This window comes from Canis lupus, chromosome 2 (assembly GCF_003254725.2).
Source record: "Canis lupus dingo isolate Sandy chromosome 2, ASM325472v2, whole genome shotgun sequence".
NCBI lineage: Eukaryota > Metazoa > Chordata > Mammalia > Carnivora > Canidae > Canis > Canis lupus.
The window spans coordinates 9100854-9117228 of record NC_064244.1 but is presented as its reverse complement, the minus strand read 5'-3'; the positions used below and the strand labels follow the sequence as shown (position 1 = coordinate 9117228).

Genomic DNA, 16375 nt, shown 5'->3' with positions numbered 1-16375 from the left:
GATCATCACTGTGTATACACTGAATATCTTATAATAATATGCTGGTCAACTATACCTCAGTCAAGCTGGGCAAAGAAATAAAGATGTTCCTTATTCTAGTTAAAAAAAAAAGAAAAAAGCCAATAACAAAACAGAGCACTGATTCTCATGCCTTCAATCAATTTTCTGAGCCCCAGAGACAGAGGAAGCTGTTCCTCCTCCCATGGGCTCTCCCAAACTCCTCTTTTAAAGTAATCACAGAACAACTTTCCACTTCCACCTCCCTTAGCCTGTGGCCGTAGACTGCTCATCCTCCCATACCCCTGGCACTGCTGGGTGTCAGTCAGGGTGCATATGGCCAGGAACTCATCTGTGTGGGCAACCTTCCCCCTCTTGAGGGAGTGACAATACCGTGAAGTACTTGAATCTTTTACCAACACAGAGCCAGCCACCCGGCCATGTAGCTGGGTCTTGGGTACCTGGTGGGCTCCACATGAGCCCATGGATTTGGGGAGCACGGTGCACCCTGCTGTACGGAGACAGCTGGCCTGGCCCGACAGGCATCCCGATCCCGCACAGGCAGCCAGCAGGCTGAGGAAGATTAAAAGAGCTTGCCCAAGGAATCAAAGCTAAGAAGTAGTGAATTCCGGAGCCTAGGTTCAAAGCTCTTGGTCTTTATACTGCATTACTCTGCTTCTGGAAACTGCATTAAGGCAGCTTTTCCCAAGTCCTGCTCTTTGCAACGCTGGTAGGGAAAAAATGAGTCAATCAAATCCAATGGTTTCTGAGGAGGAGGGCCTCCCAGTTACTAGGACTGCGGGTCTCTGCGAGGGTATCCGCCACCAGCGTGCCAACAACAGACTTCATCACAAAGCCTGCTTTCTTCCCCCTTCAGAACGCCCCGGGGGCCTAGTGATTCGGAAACACCGCATCAGAAACACCCAGTCATAGCCTCTCACCCCCAGCAGGTATGACGAGTGGCCTTGGGTCCCGGGAGGCTGTGCCTGGGGCCGAGCTCGGCCTGTAGCTCCCGAGAACAGGGCCAGTACCTCCTTTGTTTCCTGCATTGCCCCTGCCCTCCCCCCACTGCACAGTGCCTGCCCCGACCCCTCTTTCTAGAATCCATCTGGCCTGCCCCCTTTGCCCATCCTGGACACCCTCTAGAGGTCTGGGCTCAGCTGCAGACACTGGTTCCCAGGTGGCAACATCTCCCCGCAGAGGCCCCGTGTGTGTGTGTGTGTGTGTGTGTGTTGTGGCTATAAGGCGGGTGGGGGCTTGGCCAGGCCAGGTCCTGTTCTGCTTCATGGGTGGCAGGGCAAAGACCCCCTACTCTCCATCCCTGCTTTTCCCAGGGAAGTGGTAACGATCGATGCTATGCCTACTGCCCCCCAGTCCCCTGCGAAGGGAAGAGCTTTTCAAAATGCAAGTGTGATCTTGCCCTGCCCCCACTTAAGGCCTTTCGATGGTCTCCCACGTCTTGCAGGCAGAAGCAAACTCGAACATGGCCCAGTGGGCCAGGACAGTTCGGCCTGTTACTCCTTGGGCTGTCCTGACCCTGTTCCAGGCCACCTTCTGGCCCTCTCACCCTCTCACCCGCACCCAGTTGCCTCCCACTCAGATCCTCCAGATCTCAGCTGCGGAGACACCTGCTTACGGAAGCCTTTCCGGATTCCTGCCTTGGCCACATCCCCAAAGCGCGGGCACGGATGGATGGACCAGCACACTTTTCCCTACTGATGCTCGGCTTAGGTGCACTTTTATCTCGTGAGATTATCTGAGTAGACGTGTCTTCCCCGAGCATGGCAGCCCATGAGGGCAGGGACTCGGGCTGTTTCTGCCCTCGCTGCATTCCTGACTGCCAGGAAGTGATGGTAGGTCTTGCCGTGCACTGAACAAGTGAATGAGGACCCTAATTTCCCTAACGCCTTTCTCGAAGAGATAAGCATCCCAGCCAAGTAACAACATAGAACAAAGCAATAAGGAAACCCTTAGTTTGAGACCAAAGGCAGAGGCAGCAGCTCCTAGAAGCAAAAGGAGACCTTTACCCTGCGTCTCTGCAGAACGGACTATCTCTGTGACATGTAAGTCTACTGTTCGACCTTCACATGGCTGGCTTTTTTTTTTTTTTCCTTTTTTTAAAAATTTTTATTTATTTATGATAGTCACACAGAGAGAGAGGCAGAGACATAGGCAGAGGGAGAAGCAGGCTCCATGCACCAGGAGCCCGATGTGGGATTCGATCCCGGGTCTCCAGGATCACGCCCTGGGCCAAAGGCAGGTGCTAAACCGCTGCGCCACCCAGGGATCCCCACATGGCTGGCTTTCAAACATGCCTTCAAGTGTGTGCTTTACTATAAAAGTGAGGGGCTGCCCGCCATGAACCTGCAAAGGTCAGCCGGGCCAGGATGACAGCCGGGGATGGACTGCCTTACTCGGTGGGGGGTCTGCGGGCCTGAGTGGCCCCTCTTGCGTCGGTGCTGCTCACAATGCTAGGCCCTTTCTCGGCCGCAGCTCTGCAGTCACACCGGGCTCCTTGCCCAGTAAGGAGGCTCTGTACCCAAAACACCAAATGAAACCATCGGTGACTGGTAGAGTGCATCCCTGGCTAAGAAGCTGTTCTGACCCACCCAAGGTCCCGGAACCCAACTGCAGCCCCCAGTGGCTATGACATTGTAAGTTTTCAGATCTATGACACTGAGGGGGAGATGCAAGACCAAGGACAGCACAGTGGTTAAGAGCATGGGTTTGCTGGTAAGGGTGACCCTGTGAGTTCCTTAAGTAAAGTACCAGATAATCTTTAAAATCAAAAGAGAATGGGTTTGGGAATCAGATAGGAGATTAAATCTTCTTTCTCTCACTTCTTAGCTCTGTGCCTTCACAATGAGTTTACCTCAGTTATCGAACCTATAAAATGGGATAATACCGCTGAGCTCACAGTGGGGTGGACAGAGGAGAGAGAGAGAAAATCCAGCTTTGGCAATGAAGACAGCGCCTCGCAGGTGACAATGGAGGCTGTTTTGTAATTGCCCGTGTTGTTATTACAGTGGAAGGCCTTTCTCATCAAACCCCCACTTTGAACACGTCGACATGTTCAAGTCAGGTAGGCCCATAGGAGAAATGGAAAAGGCCCGTAGATTCACCAGCTCTTATCTTCACAAACTTAATTTTAATTCTCTTCTGAAGTGGAATGGAATGAAATGTGGCAATAAACCCAAGATTCTTGTTAGAGAAAATTTCTGCTGGGTATCACAAAACTACTGTGGCCTGGAAGATTCCACATGGAGGGGAGGGGCGAGGAGGGAGGGGAGGAGGGAGAGGAGGGGGAAGGAGGGGCTCCACTGCTGGGGTTTGCCTGCAGCTGACTTTGAGGAACTTAATACATATTTGCTCCGTTTTCTGTTCATCCTTTTAAGCTTCTGGCTCCAATTTATTGATTTTTTTTTTTAAGTACGTAAGATTTCAAAGCATGACCATTTTTAAATCTTTAAAATCCTTAGACCCTTCTTTGCCTTTCCTCCTTTCCAGCTTCTTAATAATTATTTGCCAGACCTTTGGTCGGCTTCTTTTTCCCTCAAAACATCCCACCTAATCTGATTCCTTCATAATTAATTCCTCTTTATGCCAAATCTTTGAGCTCGAATCTTCTCTGAGACCTCTAATGAGCCCCGCCACGAGCCCTTCTAGAGAACTATGTGGTAAGAGCACTATTAATAAACTCCTTCTCAACATTTAAACTCACTTTATTTGCTAACTTTATTAACACATTGCTTCGACTGAATTAACACATCTGCAATGCAGAATTCAAACTCCAGCCAGCCCTATTTAACAGCTATTTTGTGTCACTTGTTAAAAGTTTTAATAATCCTCCTCTGGAGCGTTTATTGGGAAACAAAGTCTCAACTGTGTTCTCGCAGACATTTTCGGTTTGTGTTTTATATCAGAGCAGTTTGGAAATGTGGCCTCTGCCAGCCTCAAATCCCAGCCTGGACTTAGTAGCTGTGTGTGTCTGAGCAACCTGCATAGAGTCTCCGGGCTCAGTGTTCTCATCCATAGAGGGGGTGACGGCCCGCATCCTCAGGAGTTGTTACAAGGGAAGAGAGAATGACTGCACAGGAGGAGTTCGGGCTCTACTCGTGGCTCGGTCAATGTCAGTGGCCCACCTTCTCCTTCCCGCACACCCAGTAACACGACAGTTGAGATGCCCTGCAGTAAGGGTGCTCCCAGGCACCCCTGGGCTCCCAGCCTGAGCCCATGAGAGGAGATCATGCCGCCTCTCCACCATCCACTGTCATTGGTCGGAGCCGGCCACACGCAGGCCAGGCCAAAGTGATTTTCACTCTCCACAGAGCACTGTCTTTTGGAGAAACGGGTTCACCAATACGTAGTTATGTGCAAAGCTTTCTGAACTGAAATATTTTCAGGGTATATGAACAGAGCAGGATTTCAGTTGCAGGAAAAAAAAAAGCAGCTAGATTCTCATGACAGTTATTTTCTTTTTTTGCTATAAAAACAGATTACCTCTTGGGCTGTAATAGACTCCTCTTTTATCTTAAGCATCAAGTAAAAAACAGAGTTGTCCCTGCCCCCATCCCCCACCCCAAACCAAAAAACTATTCTCAAACTAACAGGCCAGTCAGCTGAATTAGAAAGCAGAGTGTTAATGAAAAAACAAAACTAGATTAAATTCTAGTCTCATTTATCAAGATCAGATGTCAAGCTACTTCACCATAATTACCTGCTTAAAAATTTAATGATGCTTCTGCATGAATTTCAAAACTAAAGATATTTTTATCAGCCATTGAGATTTTTTTTTTAATGAAAGAATGCTTTATGCCCTGCTTCCATTTCAACAAAACAGCTAAGTGCGAGAGCCCTGCATGGGATTAAACTATCCAAATCCTCTAATCAAGGACATTATTAGAGACAACAAAAGGGCTGAGAGGATCCTCATGTAATTCAACTGTAAATGTGTACTGCTTCAGTTACATTATGTCTGGAGTCTAAATATCCCAGTGATACATAGCCAACAGAAGAAAGGATGGAAACAAAAACAAAATAAAATAAAATAAAAAATAATTTTTTTTTGGCAGAGAGCACATAACCCTAAAGGATATTTACCATAATTGCTCAAATGGTCTTATTCTAGGATCAAAGATTTGCTGATTGATGAATAAAAAACCGAAAGTGAGGACGTCTACCTAGAGTACTTATCACTTAGATCAAGTTGACACTGAAGTATGGGAAATGTTTAACTAATGTTTAACCAATAAAGACTGTAATAGTAACCACTGGCAACAGTGGAAAAATAACCATTTATTAATGAAAGACTGGAGAAAAAAATTGTAAACGATAAAAGCAAACACTTTCTTCAACTTCCCTTTGTAAGCAGACGCTTGAATCCTTCACAAAGAAACAATATTTAGGTTCTAACTGAAGTATATACACCAAGGAGGTTAAAAAAATAAGTAAACATTTTTTATGAAAATAGTTCATGACCTAAAAAACAATTACGAACTCACTCGATCAGCCTGGGTGTCTTACAATGGAAGGGATGTCAGAACTCTATAAAGGGAATTGTAAACCTGCTCTGCCCTATTGGGGGATACAGTCGAACGCAAGACACTCATTCTCTGGTTGAGCCATTTTAGTTGCTTTTGTTTAATGACATCAAGAAGTAAACTGTCCACTAGGGCCTCTCTCTGAGTAGAGAGTTGTACTGGTGTGTGTATGGGTGGGGGACGGCAGAGGGGGGGACGACTGTATTTCAAAGTAAAAAAAAAAAAATTAAAAAAAAGTATACCACATTCACACGTGCATATGACTGAAAGTAACAGCTCAGAAAAACTTTGTTTAGTAACTGTCTACATTAGGATTTCCTTTGCATAGTCATGTAAACCTAACAAATCTCAAGAAAATCTTTTTTTCCTTGAATTAATTTTTAAAGGACTCTTTATAAAAGGATGTCCGACAAGAGAACTGTGATGCCTTTAAAATCAACAAAAGGATAGGGGTAAGTATATTTTAATTCTTAAACAAAATAACACTCCCCAAAACCCCCCCCACAAACACCCTCCCTCATGAGAGACGAAAAGCCCATTTTCACACAATATTTTACGTGTCACAGTCACCTCCTGTGATGCCGGGGTCACGAGCTGCCTTTGTGCTGTTCCCACGAGGTTTGGGGGGCCTAATGACACTACTTTCACAGAGGCTGGTGGAAATGTGAAAGCACCAGGTGACCGGGGCGGTCTTTACTCACAGCGAGATGTGGTTTAGATGAAGAAAACCCCACATTCAAATAGTTACTCAACATTTGTTTTTTGAAATGTTTTGCTGTGTGACAGGTACCCTCCCTCCGGCTGCGGCAGTGAGAGCAGGCTGCCACCACACAGGCTCCTCTCTGACCAAGAACGTGGGAACCTGAGGGTGGGGACGCCTGGCAGGCGACGGCAGGCGCCTTCCTTGGTCCATCATCTAAAGGAAGGAGCTGCTGAACCAGCACACTTCTTTCCTGAACCAGATCATCTAGAAGGATGCACCTGTTTCGATCTGATGTTCATCATGTACAGTATGTATTTTTTGCCTCGGTTGCAGATTTAAGCAGATGGTTGAAGAAGCTTCTAAAGACCAAGAGTGGAGACATTTCTACGATGGGACTGCCCTTTACCTTGACTTTTCTTACCTCAACATCTTTCTTCAGTTTTTCCAGGAACACCTTTTTGTTGTTGTCATCAATATAAATCTTTTGACCCTCATTAATGAAATCATTATCCTTTAAAGTCGGTAGTTCTTTGGCCTGAAACAAAGGACAAAGAGTATGAAAGGAGTTTGAATGAAATCTAAGAAATATATGCCTTCCAACCCAGGAGGTTAGGCACCCACCCCGGGAGATGGAGTCGGCCTGGCTCAGGGCAGGCCTCTTACCCAAGGCGACAAAATGCGAGGTGGCTTGGCCACCGCGAGGGGGCACCAGTGAGCTACGACCACTGGACGCAATCTCCCTAGGAGTGGAGGGTCACGCGTTGTCCATATTATGAAGTTTGGTAACAGATTTCACGGCAGAAACCTGACTGCTTTCTTAGATTCACTCTCTTACAAGAAGTCTTCTAAGTATAGAATTTGTATTCTTGGACTTCTTTGTCAGGAACCTCCAATTTTCTTACTGGTACAACCCAACTCCACACCCGCGACACTTTTTGGATAGCCTTTGCTGGGCTCATGTTACAAATAACAGGTTATCTTGTCTCAGGAAAGCACCACCCATAATCGTATCTAATTTCTCAGCCAAGAAGAATATGCGGCCAGAGGTTGGCCATCTGCTCCTTCTAGAAGGTCACCACCCCATCAAGGAGAAAGTTCTGGTGGCATTTGGACAATGCCAAAGGAAAATGTCTTGAGACATATTAAGATAAGAAGTTCTGTCTTTTACAAATAAACAAGAGGGTGGTGAGCCGGCAACTACCCTGTCCTTGTGCTGACGGCCACAACGCACAGTAAGGGGTGACTATCAAAACATGGGTCACAAGCAGTAGAAAAATTCAGCTTATGCTGTAGGATAATATGGGCATATACTTTTAAAGTAGTGTGGATTGTTCTATGCAACTTCGTGCACCCTGTATTCCGGGAGAGCTCAAGACCAATCAAAACCCCTCCCTACTCCCGTCAGCTAATCATAGCTTATTTCTTTTAGCTGAAAGGAATCCAACATAAGATATTTTCTTAGTATGCTAATGAATGTCTCAATGGCTAGGTTTCCCATAAGTGTGAGCTAAATGAAAAAAAAATCTGAGAACATACTCTCCTTCCTGCTCCCCACACTGCGACCCCCGCTGTTACTCAGAGTAATAAAAGAAAACCCACTCCAGAGATACACAGAAGCATCTCTCAAAGGCCCCAACTGCTCTGTGTAAACTATTCACATCTGTCCGTACATACACATATACACACATTATATAATTCCAAATTTGTGGCTCTGGTACTCATCTTAATTTTGCAAAAAAACTCAAAGTCTTGCAATTTTTTAAAAAAGATTTTATTTGAGAGAGAGGGAGAAAAGAGAGAGCACGTATGCATGAGCAGGAGGGGCAGAGGGAGAGTGAGAAGCAGACTTGCCCGCTGAGCAGGGAGCCTGATGCTGGGCTTGATCCCAGGACCCCAAGATCATGACCTGAGCCAAAGGCAGACACTTAACTAACTGAGCCACCCAGGTGCCCTAGAAGTTTTGTGATTTTTAATTTGCTAAAACTATTGCCAAAATAATTATCTTTACAAAGCGAGTATAGCAAAGATCAGAAATCCAAAGATTTGATTCAATTAGCAGTTACCAAATGTCCATGGATGCAAAAATGAACAGGTCAACATTTCTATTCTAAAGGAGTCTGTGATCTAGTGTGAGAGAAAGACAGGAGAGCAAGCAGGTAAAAAACAAGGTCTCAGGAGTATGCAAAATGGACAAATAGAACCATTCTTGGAGGCGACTGAGCTTTCAAATACTTTTATGCTGACGGAATAAAAACACAATGCGATTCTTCACAAAAGCCATGGAGGGGACTGGTAGGCTAGACTGGCTCCCTAAACCTGTCCTTAATAATTTTAAAATGTCATAAGTGCGACATAAAAAACCCTAAGTGTGAAGATAGTACATTAACACGAAATGTTGGAGTCCAGCACAGACAACCCTCCGTTCCTCTGCCATCACAATCATAAACGTAACCAAGTTTCACAGTGAAAAACGCAAGGATCCGAAGTTTAACCAACCCTCGTGAAAAGCACAGCCCGAAATACGAAACTGAGAGGGCCTTAGGGAGAGGCAGGCGTGCAAGGGGACAACTCGGGCGGCTGGGTGTGCGTGTGGGGGGCGGTGTTACAGGTCAAGGTATCGGCCCCAGCCCCCCACTCACTCCACCCGTGGGCGAGAAGAACGGCCCAGGGAGTTTTGCTTTGGGGGAGCAAGGGCAACCCTAAGCCAGGGATGTCAGAGCAGAGCCAAGGCAGGAAATGACACACTGGATGGGTGTTTGCAATTGCAGGCACATTAATGAAGATGAAGGCCATTTGGGGCTCCCCCCTCCGCACCCCCAGGCTTACCTCATGTGACAGGGAGAACTTAATCCCAGCTCATAAAACTCTGGGCACCCTGTACTAGACTAAGCTCACTTGTGATTTCACAGGCACTGGGGACGTACTTAGACTGGATCAAGTTTTAAAAAGGGCAACCAGATTGGTTAAAAGACTTAAGGGCTTACCCACAGGCTCAGGAGACAGGCAGATCCTGAGCGGGGCAGCTGCTGGAGGAATCCAACCCTGGTCTACACACGCCCACCCCCAAGCGCCTGCGTGGGGCAGCGCGTGGGGGCACCACCGGGGTTCCCGGGACTGATCCTGGCTCCCTGCCTTACAGGCCGGGGCCCAGGCTGCGGCTTTAGCTCGGAAGGGGAGACACTCAGCCCCGGCCGCGTGGGTGCTGTGCCAGCAGGCATCTCACGTGCACCGACTCATTTCAGTGCGTCACCTCGTTTCCCAGCAATCTTAACTCTTAGCCTTGGGTTCATGCCGACAGGGAAACTGGGTGCAGATTATGCACGTTAGCTAAGGCCTGCGCTGAGCTTGGGGCAGGCAAGCGCAATGAGGAAACTAGCTGTCACCCGGAGATGGGACCAGGCTGCCTGATGCTTCGCCCGCGGCTCTGGGGCCTGTTCGCAGAGCTCCGCCCAACCCCGTGTGACACACTTCAGTAGTCAGAGCCGCTTGTCCTCACCGTCCTGGTCGATGTGAACATTCAACGGATTGTGTGGATTTAAAACATAAGGGGCAGCCCTGGGGGGCTCAGCGGTTTAGCACTGCCTTCAGCCCAGGGCGTGATCCTGGAGACCCGGGATCGAGTCCCACGTCAGGCTCCCTGCATGGAGCCTGCTTCTCCCTCTGCCTGTGTCTCTGCCTCTCTCTCTCTCTCTCTCTCTCTCTCTGTCTCTCAAGAATAAATAAATAAAATCTTAAAAAAAAATAGGTTGAGAGACTGCATACAAAATATTTTCTTAAAAAAGGAAAAAACTTGATGTTCTTTTCCACTAAGAACTAGGTGACAAAGATCAAGTCACCTGACCGTAACTCACGCCCAAGAAAGCCTTATTGCTTAGCTTTTCAAAAATTTTTGTCAATTTTAATTCCAGGATAGGCAACTTGGGGTCCTGTTAGTTTCAGGTGTCCACCACAGTGCGTCCCCAGCTGTACTGGTCCCCCTTCCCCCGCCTCTGCTCTGCTAACCATCTGTTTGTTCTCTAGAGTTGAGAGTCTGTTTCCAGGTTTGTCTTTTCTCTTTATTGCTTAGCTTTCAGAACAATTTCAACATAGCCTTCTGATAATGAGAAGTATTTATATTTTAAACACCTTTTTTTTCTTAAAGAAAACTACCACGCTATGAATGAATGACCTTACGAACCTCTTGGGTTCACGGCCCACAAAGGTGAGGGCTGTGGAGTAGCACAGAAATAACTGTGGGTAGCAACGGAGCCTACTCTTTGCCTTGCAACACTGGATTATTTGCACCCAGGAGAGCTTTGAAAGCCTCGAAGTGGCAGGTCTGGTTCTTTAATGGGTGTCTTTCATACTCTTTCTAGTTCAATGTGGAACCAGCCAGAGGGCGGAGGAAACCCCCAGAGCTAAAGACATCAGCTCAGAATCGCTTAACTGCAGACTCGCGGAGCCTGGCTCCTGGCCAGCGGTCAGCAACCTTTTTGAAGTGGTAGTAGGTGAAGTCTTTATTTATTCCCTCTGAATTAAGTCCTCTTGGCCGGTTTCGTGGAGACTGGGAGCCTCCGGGTGGGATGGGGGAATTGCAGCACCACACAATGCCGAGGACGTGCTACATCACCCTCCCCAGGCTGCCCAGCCCTGGCCAGGGACTCCAGCCTGGGAGCTGCTCCCAGGCCCCAGCCAGCTGAGGGAGGCGTGCACAACCAAGCTCAGCATCGAGTCCAGCAGGGCCCAAGTGTAATGAGGCACGGTTACTTCCCCTTTTGATAATTCTACTGGGGTGGTTTGGACCCAAAATGACATTCACCTCTACTACCGTGAGGCGTAAATGCATAAAGACAGCCAAAGGCATAAGCAGAGAGACACTCTTGCCCTTGCAACCTAGGTAGGATCTTGCTTCCATTGTTTGGATAAAATTAGGATGTAGACCCCTCACACTTCCTTGCTGGGTGACGCCAGACCCGGGGTCCATTCAGCATGGCCCAGCATGAGACACAGACACAAGTATCAGGTTATGAGCACAAACAGGGCCCAAGCTGCCGGGGTTATACCGCAGCTCCTCTGATTATTAGCTGTGCGGCTTTGAGCAAGTTACTTAACCTCTCTGTGACTTGGTTTCCTCCTCTGTTTTTTTTTTTTTTAAAGATTTTATTTATTTATTCATGAGAGACACAGAAAGAGAGGCAGAGACACAGGCAGAGGGAGGAGAAGCAGGATCCATGCAAGGAGACCGATGTGGGACTCGATCCCTGGAATCCAGGATCACATCCTGAGCCAAAGGCAGGCGCCCAACCACTGAGCCACCCAGGCATCCCGTTTCCTCCTCTTTGGATTGGGATTAGCAAACAGCATTGCTGTGAGGATTACTTGAGTTCATACATGTAGAGCTTAGGGCAGTGCTTGCCCCTCGGGTTATACAGAACCAGTGTTATTTGTTGATGTTCTCAGGTATGGATTGTGTAGCTAGAGAAAAACTCATTGCTGATAAATCCAGAGCAAGGTTTTTTAAAAGTCTGGCATATTTAATAAGATTTTTTTAAAATTTTTATTTATTTGTGATAGTCACAGAGAGAGAGAGAGAATGAGGCAGAGACACAGGCAGAGGGAGAAGCAGGCTCCATGCACTGGGAGCCCGACGTGGGATTCGATCCCGGGTCTCCAGGATCGCGCCCTGGGCCAAAGGCAGGCGCCAAACCGCTGCGCCACCCAGGGATCCCAAGTCTGGCATATTTAACACTTTTATACTAGCTGTGATGTTCTGAAGCAGCTACTTAACCTGTCCCTCCTGAGTCTCTGTTCTTCATTAGTAAGAAACATACTATGTAACAATCTTGGTCATGGTAAAAAATGGTTTCTGTGCAACTAAACACCAATGAACGTGGCCATGAGAGTCGGGATATACACCCAACTGTGTCAGAGCCTGAAGATATCAACATGTGGATATTTTAAATGTATACATGCTTCTGAATATAAATAAATAATCACTTATTATTCCCTGGAGTTCAGTAAAAGACAGAAATAAATGATCTCTAAGGGCAGATTTGGCCCAGGCTTTGAAATTAAAAAAAAAAAAAGCCAAAAGTATGCAGAACTAACAACTACAGAGTTTAGAGCTCTCATTTTTAGAAGTGAACATGTGCTTTTGAGGCCAGCTCAGCAAAGTCCCAGGTGGTCAGAGAGAAATTATGGATCCTGGGAGGGCAAAGAAGGCAAAAGGTAAAAAAAAAAAAAAAAAGGTAGAAAGGAGATTCAAAAAACAAAAACAAGGCATTAGTACTGCCCTTTTAATATAAAAAGCACTTTTAATGAAAACTTTAAAATTCAAAATTAGTAAACATTTTGCAGATTATCTGAAAACAAAACCAAAAATGAATGTTTACCAAAGGGATTTAGATTTTGTTCCAAGTGGAAGTTAACCTGTTGGTTATATATAAATATTTACCTACTTCACTGGGTTCTGTGATGTGATATATTGGATTGCTGTCATGTGCATGAAGTTTTGTAATACTGCCTATTTTAAGGGTTAGTGAAGCCAGAAATGATACAGAAGTCTTATTTTAGTTAGATTAAAAAATCAAAGTATCTCTTAGAGGAGTCCGAAAACATTTTTTTTTGAAAATCACAAATATTTGAAACCTGTAGCCACAGTCAAAAACGTAACTTCCTGTACGCAGAATTCAAATGAAAATGATACTAGGTTTTATCATCATTCTACAATTATGTTAAATTATCCTAAAAGAGCCTATTGTATTTTATATTGCCACTACCAATAGGAAAGTAAAAAAAAAAAATATATATATATATATATATATTTGAGTGTATATATATATATACACTCAAAATGCACAGAGCCAAAATTTATATAATACAAAGCCACGTTTTTGTTTTTGCCTGGATGGTAACTGTAACAGGAAAATGAAGTGTACTCCTGTCACACTTGAGTGTTTAATGCAAACAGGATTTTGGCACCAGAAGGTTTCAATGCAAAGGATAATACATAGCATAGTTCTCTGTGATTAAAGGACTTGTATTTCAGTATGAAATGAATTTTTGTTCGATGTGCTCATTTGGCAACCCATTTTTTAAAGTCTAATTGTAAGCCTTGATGTCAAAGATTGCAGCCTGGTGTCCTTTGATGGGCTGTACTGTCACACTTGGAGCTGAATACACAACATAAAAAAATATGTACTAATTATTGTCTTATGTGAGGGACTGCTTATGTTCCTGATTTACCCGTTATTCCAAGCTCACCTAAATAAAAATGAAAAGAAAATGATACCCACTTCAGCAGGCTTTCCACAAAACTTCATAAAAATCAGAATCTGTGGGACTGAAAATATATTCTCCAGAAATATTTCTGTGAGGGAGAGAATTTTAGGCAATCCTTACACTGGAGCTACGACAAAGTTAATTTGATTGAATAACATCATATATGCGGCATCAATTTTAGAGTAAGAAGAGATGTTAGAGACTTATAATGCAATCAGTTCTGCTGCTCAAAACATTCAAGTCACAAATTTGATACATGAAAAGGCAAATTAGTGAATATGGGTAGAGTTCATACAGAAGTAGCAAAGATAACAGGTGCTTTCTCACAAAAAGCACATGTAACAACCTTCTTGGACATCTGCAAGTGCAGGGCTTGGAAAGTGACCCAAGAGCTCATTGCTACTTTGTGATTTCCACAATGAGAATGGATACATTTGTGGCCAGAGCCCGCAGGTGAAAGGTTCATCATTTTTATTTTGAACTTGTCTGTGTGTAAACGTTGTTGTTGGGTGGCGCAGCGGTTTGGCGCCTGCCTTTGGCCCAGGGCGCGATCCTGGAGACCCGGGATCGAATCCCACATCGGGCTCCCGGTGCATGGAGCCTGCTTCTCCCTCTCCCTGTGTCTCTGCCTCTCTCTCTTTCTCTCTCTGTGACTATCATAAAAAAAAAAAAAAGAAAGAGAATATACTTCAACACACTTGTGAAACCGGGCTGCAATTAAGAAGCACAAACTGGGTAAACCCCAGTGTAATTCTGCCCCTTAGAACACAGTGCCCAGCTGTGGGTTATTTTCCCTAAGATTTTCAAGCTAATATTTAAAATGTGAAATTTACTGCTTTTCTAACATTGTCATACTTTGCAAAACGTAATGGCCCTTTAACTGTAAGTGGTGGTATCAATGGTGACACCATGGTTTTCCTCCACAGGCTGTGACATGACAGTTAACCTATAAGCGGGGCCCACAAAATAGGTTGTTAGGATCTGACTAGAAGATTCTGTTGCACCGATGTTGATGGTGATTATGTCAGAAATCACAGTCTGAAAACTTAAGAAATTTGCTAAGTACTATATGGTTTCTGGTTTATTTATTTATTTTTGGTTTCTGGTTTAATACTAACCTAGTGAACATCACAGTTTTATTGTTTTATTTTATATTATTATTATTATTATTATTATTATTATTATTATATTTTTTTAGAGAGAGGAGGGCAAAGTGAGAGAATCTTAAGCAGGCTCCATGCCCAGCGTGAAGCCCATGCAGGGCTCGATCTCAAAGCCTGAGATCATGATCTGAACTGAAATCAAGAGTCAGATGTTTAACTGACTGAGCCACCCAGGTGCCCCACAATTTTATTATTTTATAAAGTATGCATTTGGGGGATCCCTGGGTTGCTCAGCGGTTTAGCACCTGCCTTTGGCCCGGGGTGCCGTCCTGGGGTCCCAGGATCGAGTCCCGTGTCGGGCTCCCTGCATGGGGCCTGCTTCTCCCTCTGCCTGTGTCTCTGCCTCTCTCTCTCTCTCTCTATCATGAATAAATAAATAAAATCTTAAAAAAAAATGTGCATTTGCAGCAGCTTGGCTTAAATTCAGGCCCCATTCTAAATTTTTAAGTTTTCTTTTCACTGTGACTCTTTCTGGAACTAACCGAATAAGAGTTGTCAGCTTTAAAAAAAAAAAAAAAAAATCCCCCTATCTAAAGCACCGCTCCACGTGTGCTTGGGATACTCTGGGTTGAATTCATTCCAGAGAAATAAAAATGAAACGACAGCAACTGAGAGTCTGCATGCCACCTTAAGCCAGCCAGACTGGCCTGAGATCTTTAATGCTGTCACCTGGGAGGTGCTCACAAGAGCCACTGCATGTCACCTCCTCTATTTCACATACCACGTTTACCAAATTCCAAATGAGTTGAATCTTAAAAACTCTGCTTCCCAGACTAACCCCAATGGTTTACATTATAGGGTTCTTAAGGCTTGCTCCGACATCCGCTGATATAATATAACAGTTCCAAACATTCCTTCCCTTAATCAGAGCAATCACCTTCATCCATACCTAGAACAGACAGGATTTTAGTGATTGTCAAGTCCAGGACTTCTCAAAATCAAGTCTGTTGCTGGACTGCCCTTCTGCAGGAGGGGAGAGCTTTGTTTGAAACAACAGATTCTTACACTTAAAGCAGGAGAACCAACGATACAATCAAATCTTTTCATCTTACGAATGATGATAAAATGAATTGATTTATCCCCACACCCCGAACTTCCATTAATGCTAGAGCAGGGGCTGGGACTCAGATCCACTAATGCAGTTTGGGCACCCTCCCCACAAAACCCTTCTTATTGAACATCTCTGGGCCATGAGGCAGATGTGACCCATGTTGCCTTTTAACTTGAGTCTGAGAAACAGGCCCTGCTTCTGTCCTGACGGGAAGCCAATCCTTGTACTTTGGGTGCTGGAATAGGTGTTTCTAGCCCTGGCTGGCAAAGGGAAATGATTCACCTCCCCCTGCGGAGCAAAGGGATTTTTACAGAAGAAGGTTAAAGCATTAGCTGAGTTTGGGGCATGGAAACTGTGATAATCTTGCTTTAGCTGATCATCAGCTGACAGTGGAAAGATTCGCGGAAGGACACGCAGCTGTGCCTGGTGTCCCTCAGGCTCTGAGCATCATTGTCACCTTGCCTTTAGCTGCATCCCAAAGAATCAGAGAGAGGGAGTCATTAATTGTAATTTGTTAAATTTAAAGATCACAAAAGAAATGCTGAAAAGTGGTTTAGGAAAGCATTTTTCGATGTGAGGGTATTAATGATCAATTCTCCTGAACCTTCAGTCATTAATAGGTAAAATGTCAGAGAGAGTGACAGTCACTTAATTGCTAGTG

General features: G+C 45.1%; 1 protein-coding gene and 1 long non-coding RNA gene across 3 annotated transcripts in view; one reads left to right on the top strand and one right to left on the bottom strand.

Moving 5' to 3' along the window:
* Positions 1–16375, bottom strand: part of PIP4K2A (phosphatidylinositol-5-phosphate 4-kinase type 2 alpha) — a 177381-nt gene that overhangs the window by 9908 nt on the left and 151098 nt on the right. The window contains exon 7 of the mRNA XM_025463977.3: positions 6662–6775. Coding sequence (XP_025319762.1) covers positions 6662–6775 — 114 coding nt within the window. The remainder of the gene's footprint in view (positions 1–6661; positions 6776–16375) is intronic.
* LOC112670324 (uncharacterized) lies at positions 576–6734 on the top strand. 2 transcript variants are annotated; one of them, XR_003142881.3, is made up of 3 exons: positions 576–3079; positions 5924–5989; positions 6324–6734. It is a non-coding gene; the product is annotated as an uncharacterized LOC112670324 (long non-coding RNA). The 2 variants fall into 2 exon arrangements; XR_003142879.3 differs by lacking the exons at positions 576–3079; positions 5924–5989 and adding an exon at positions 6000–6214.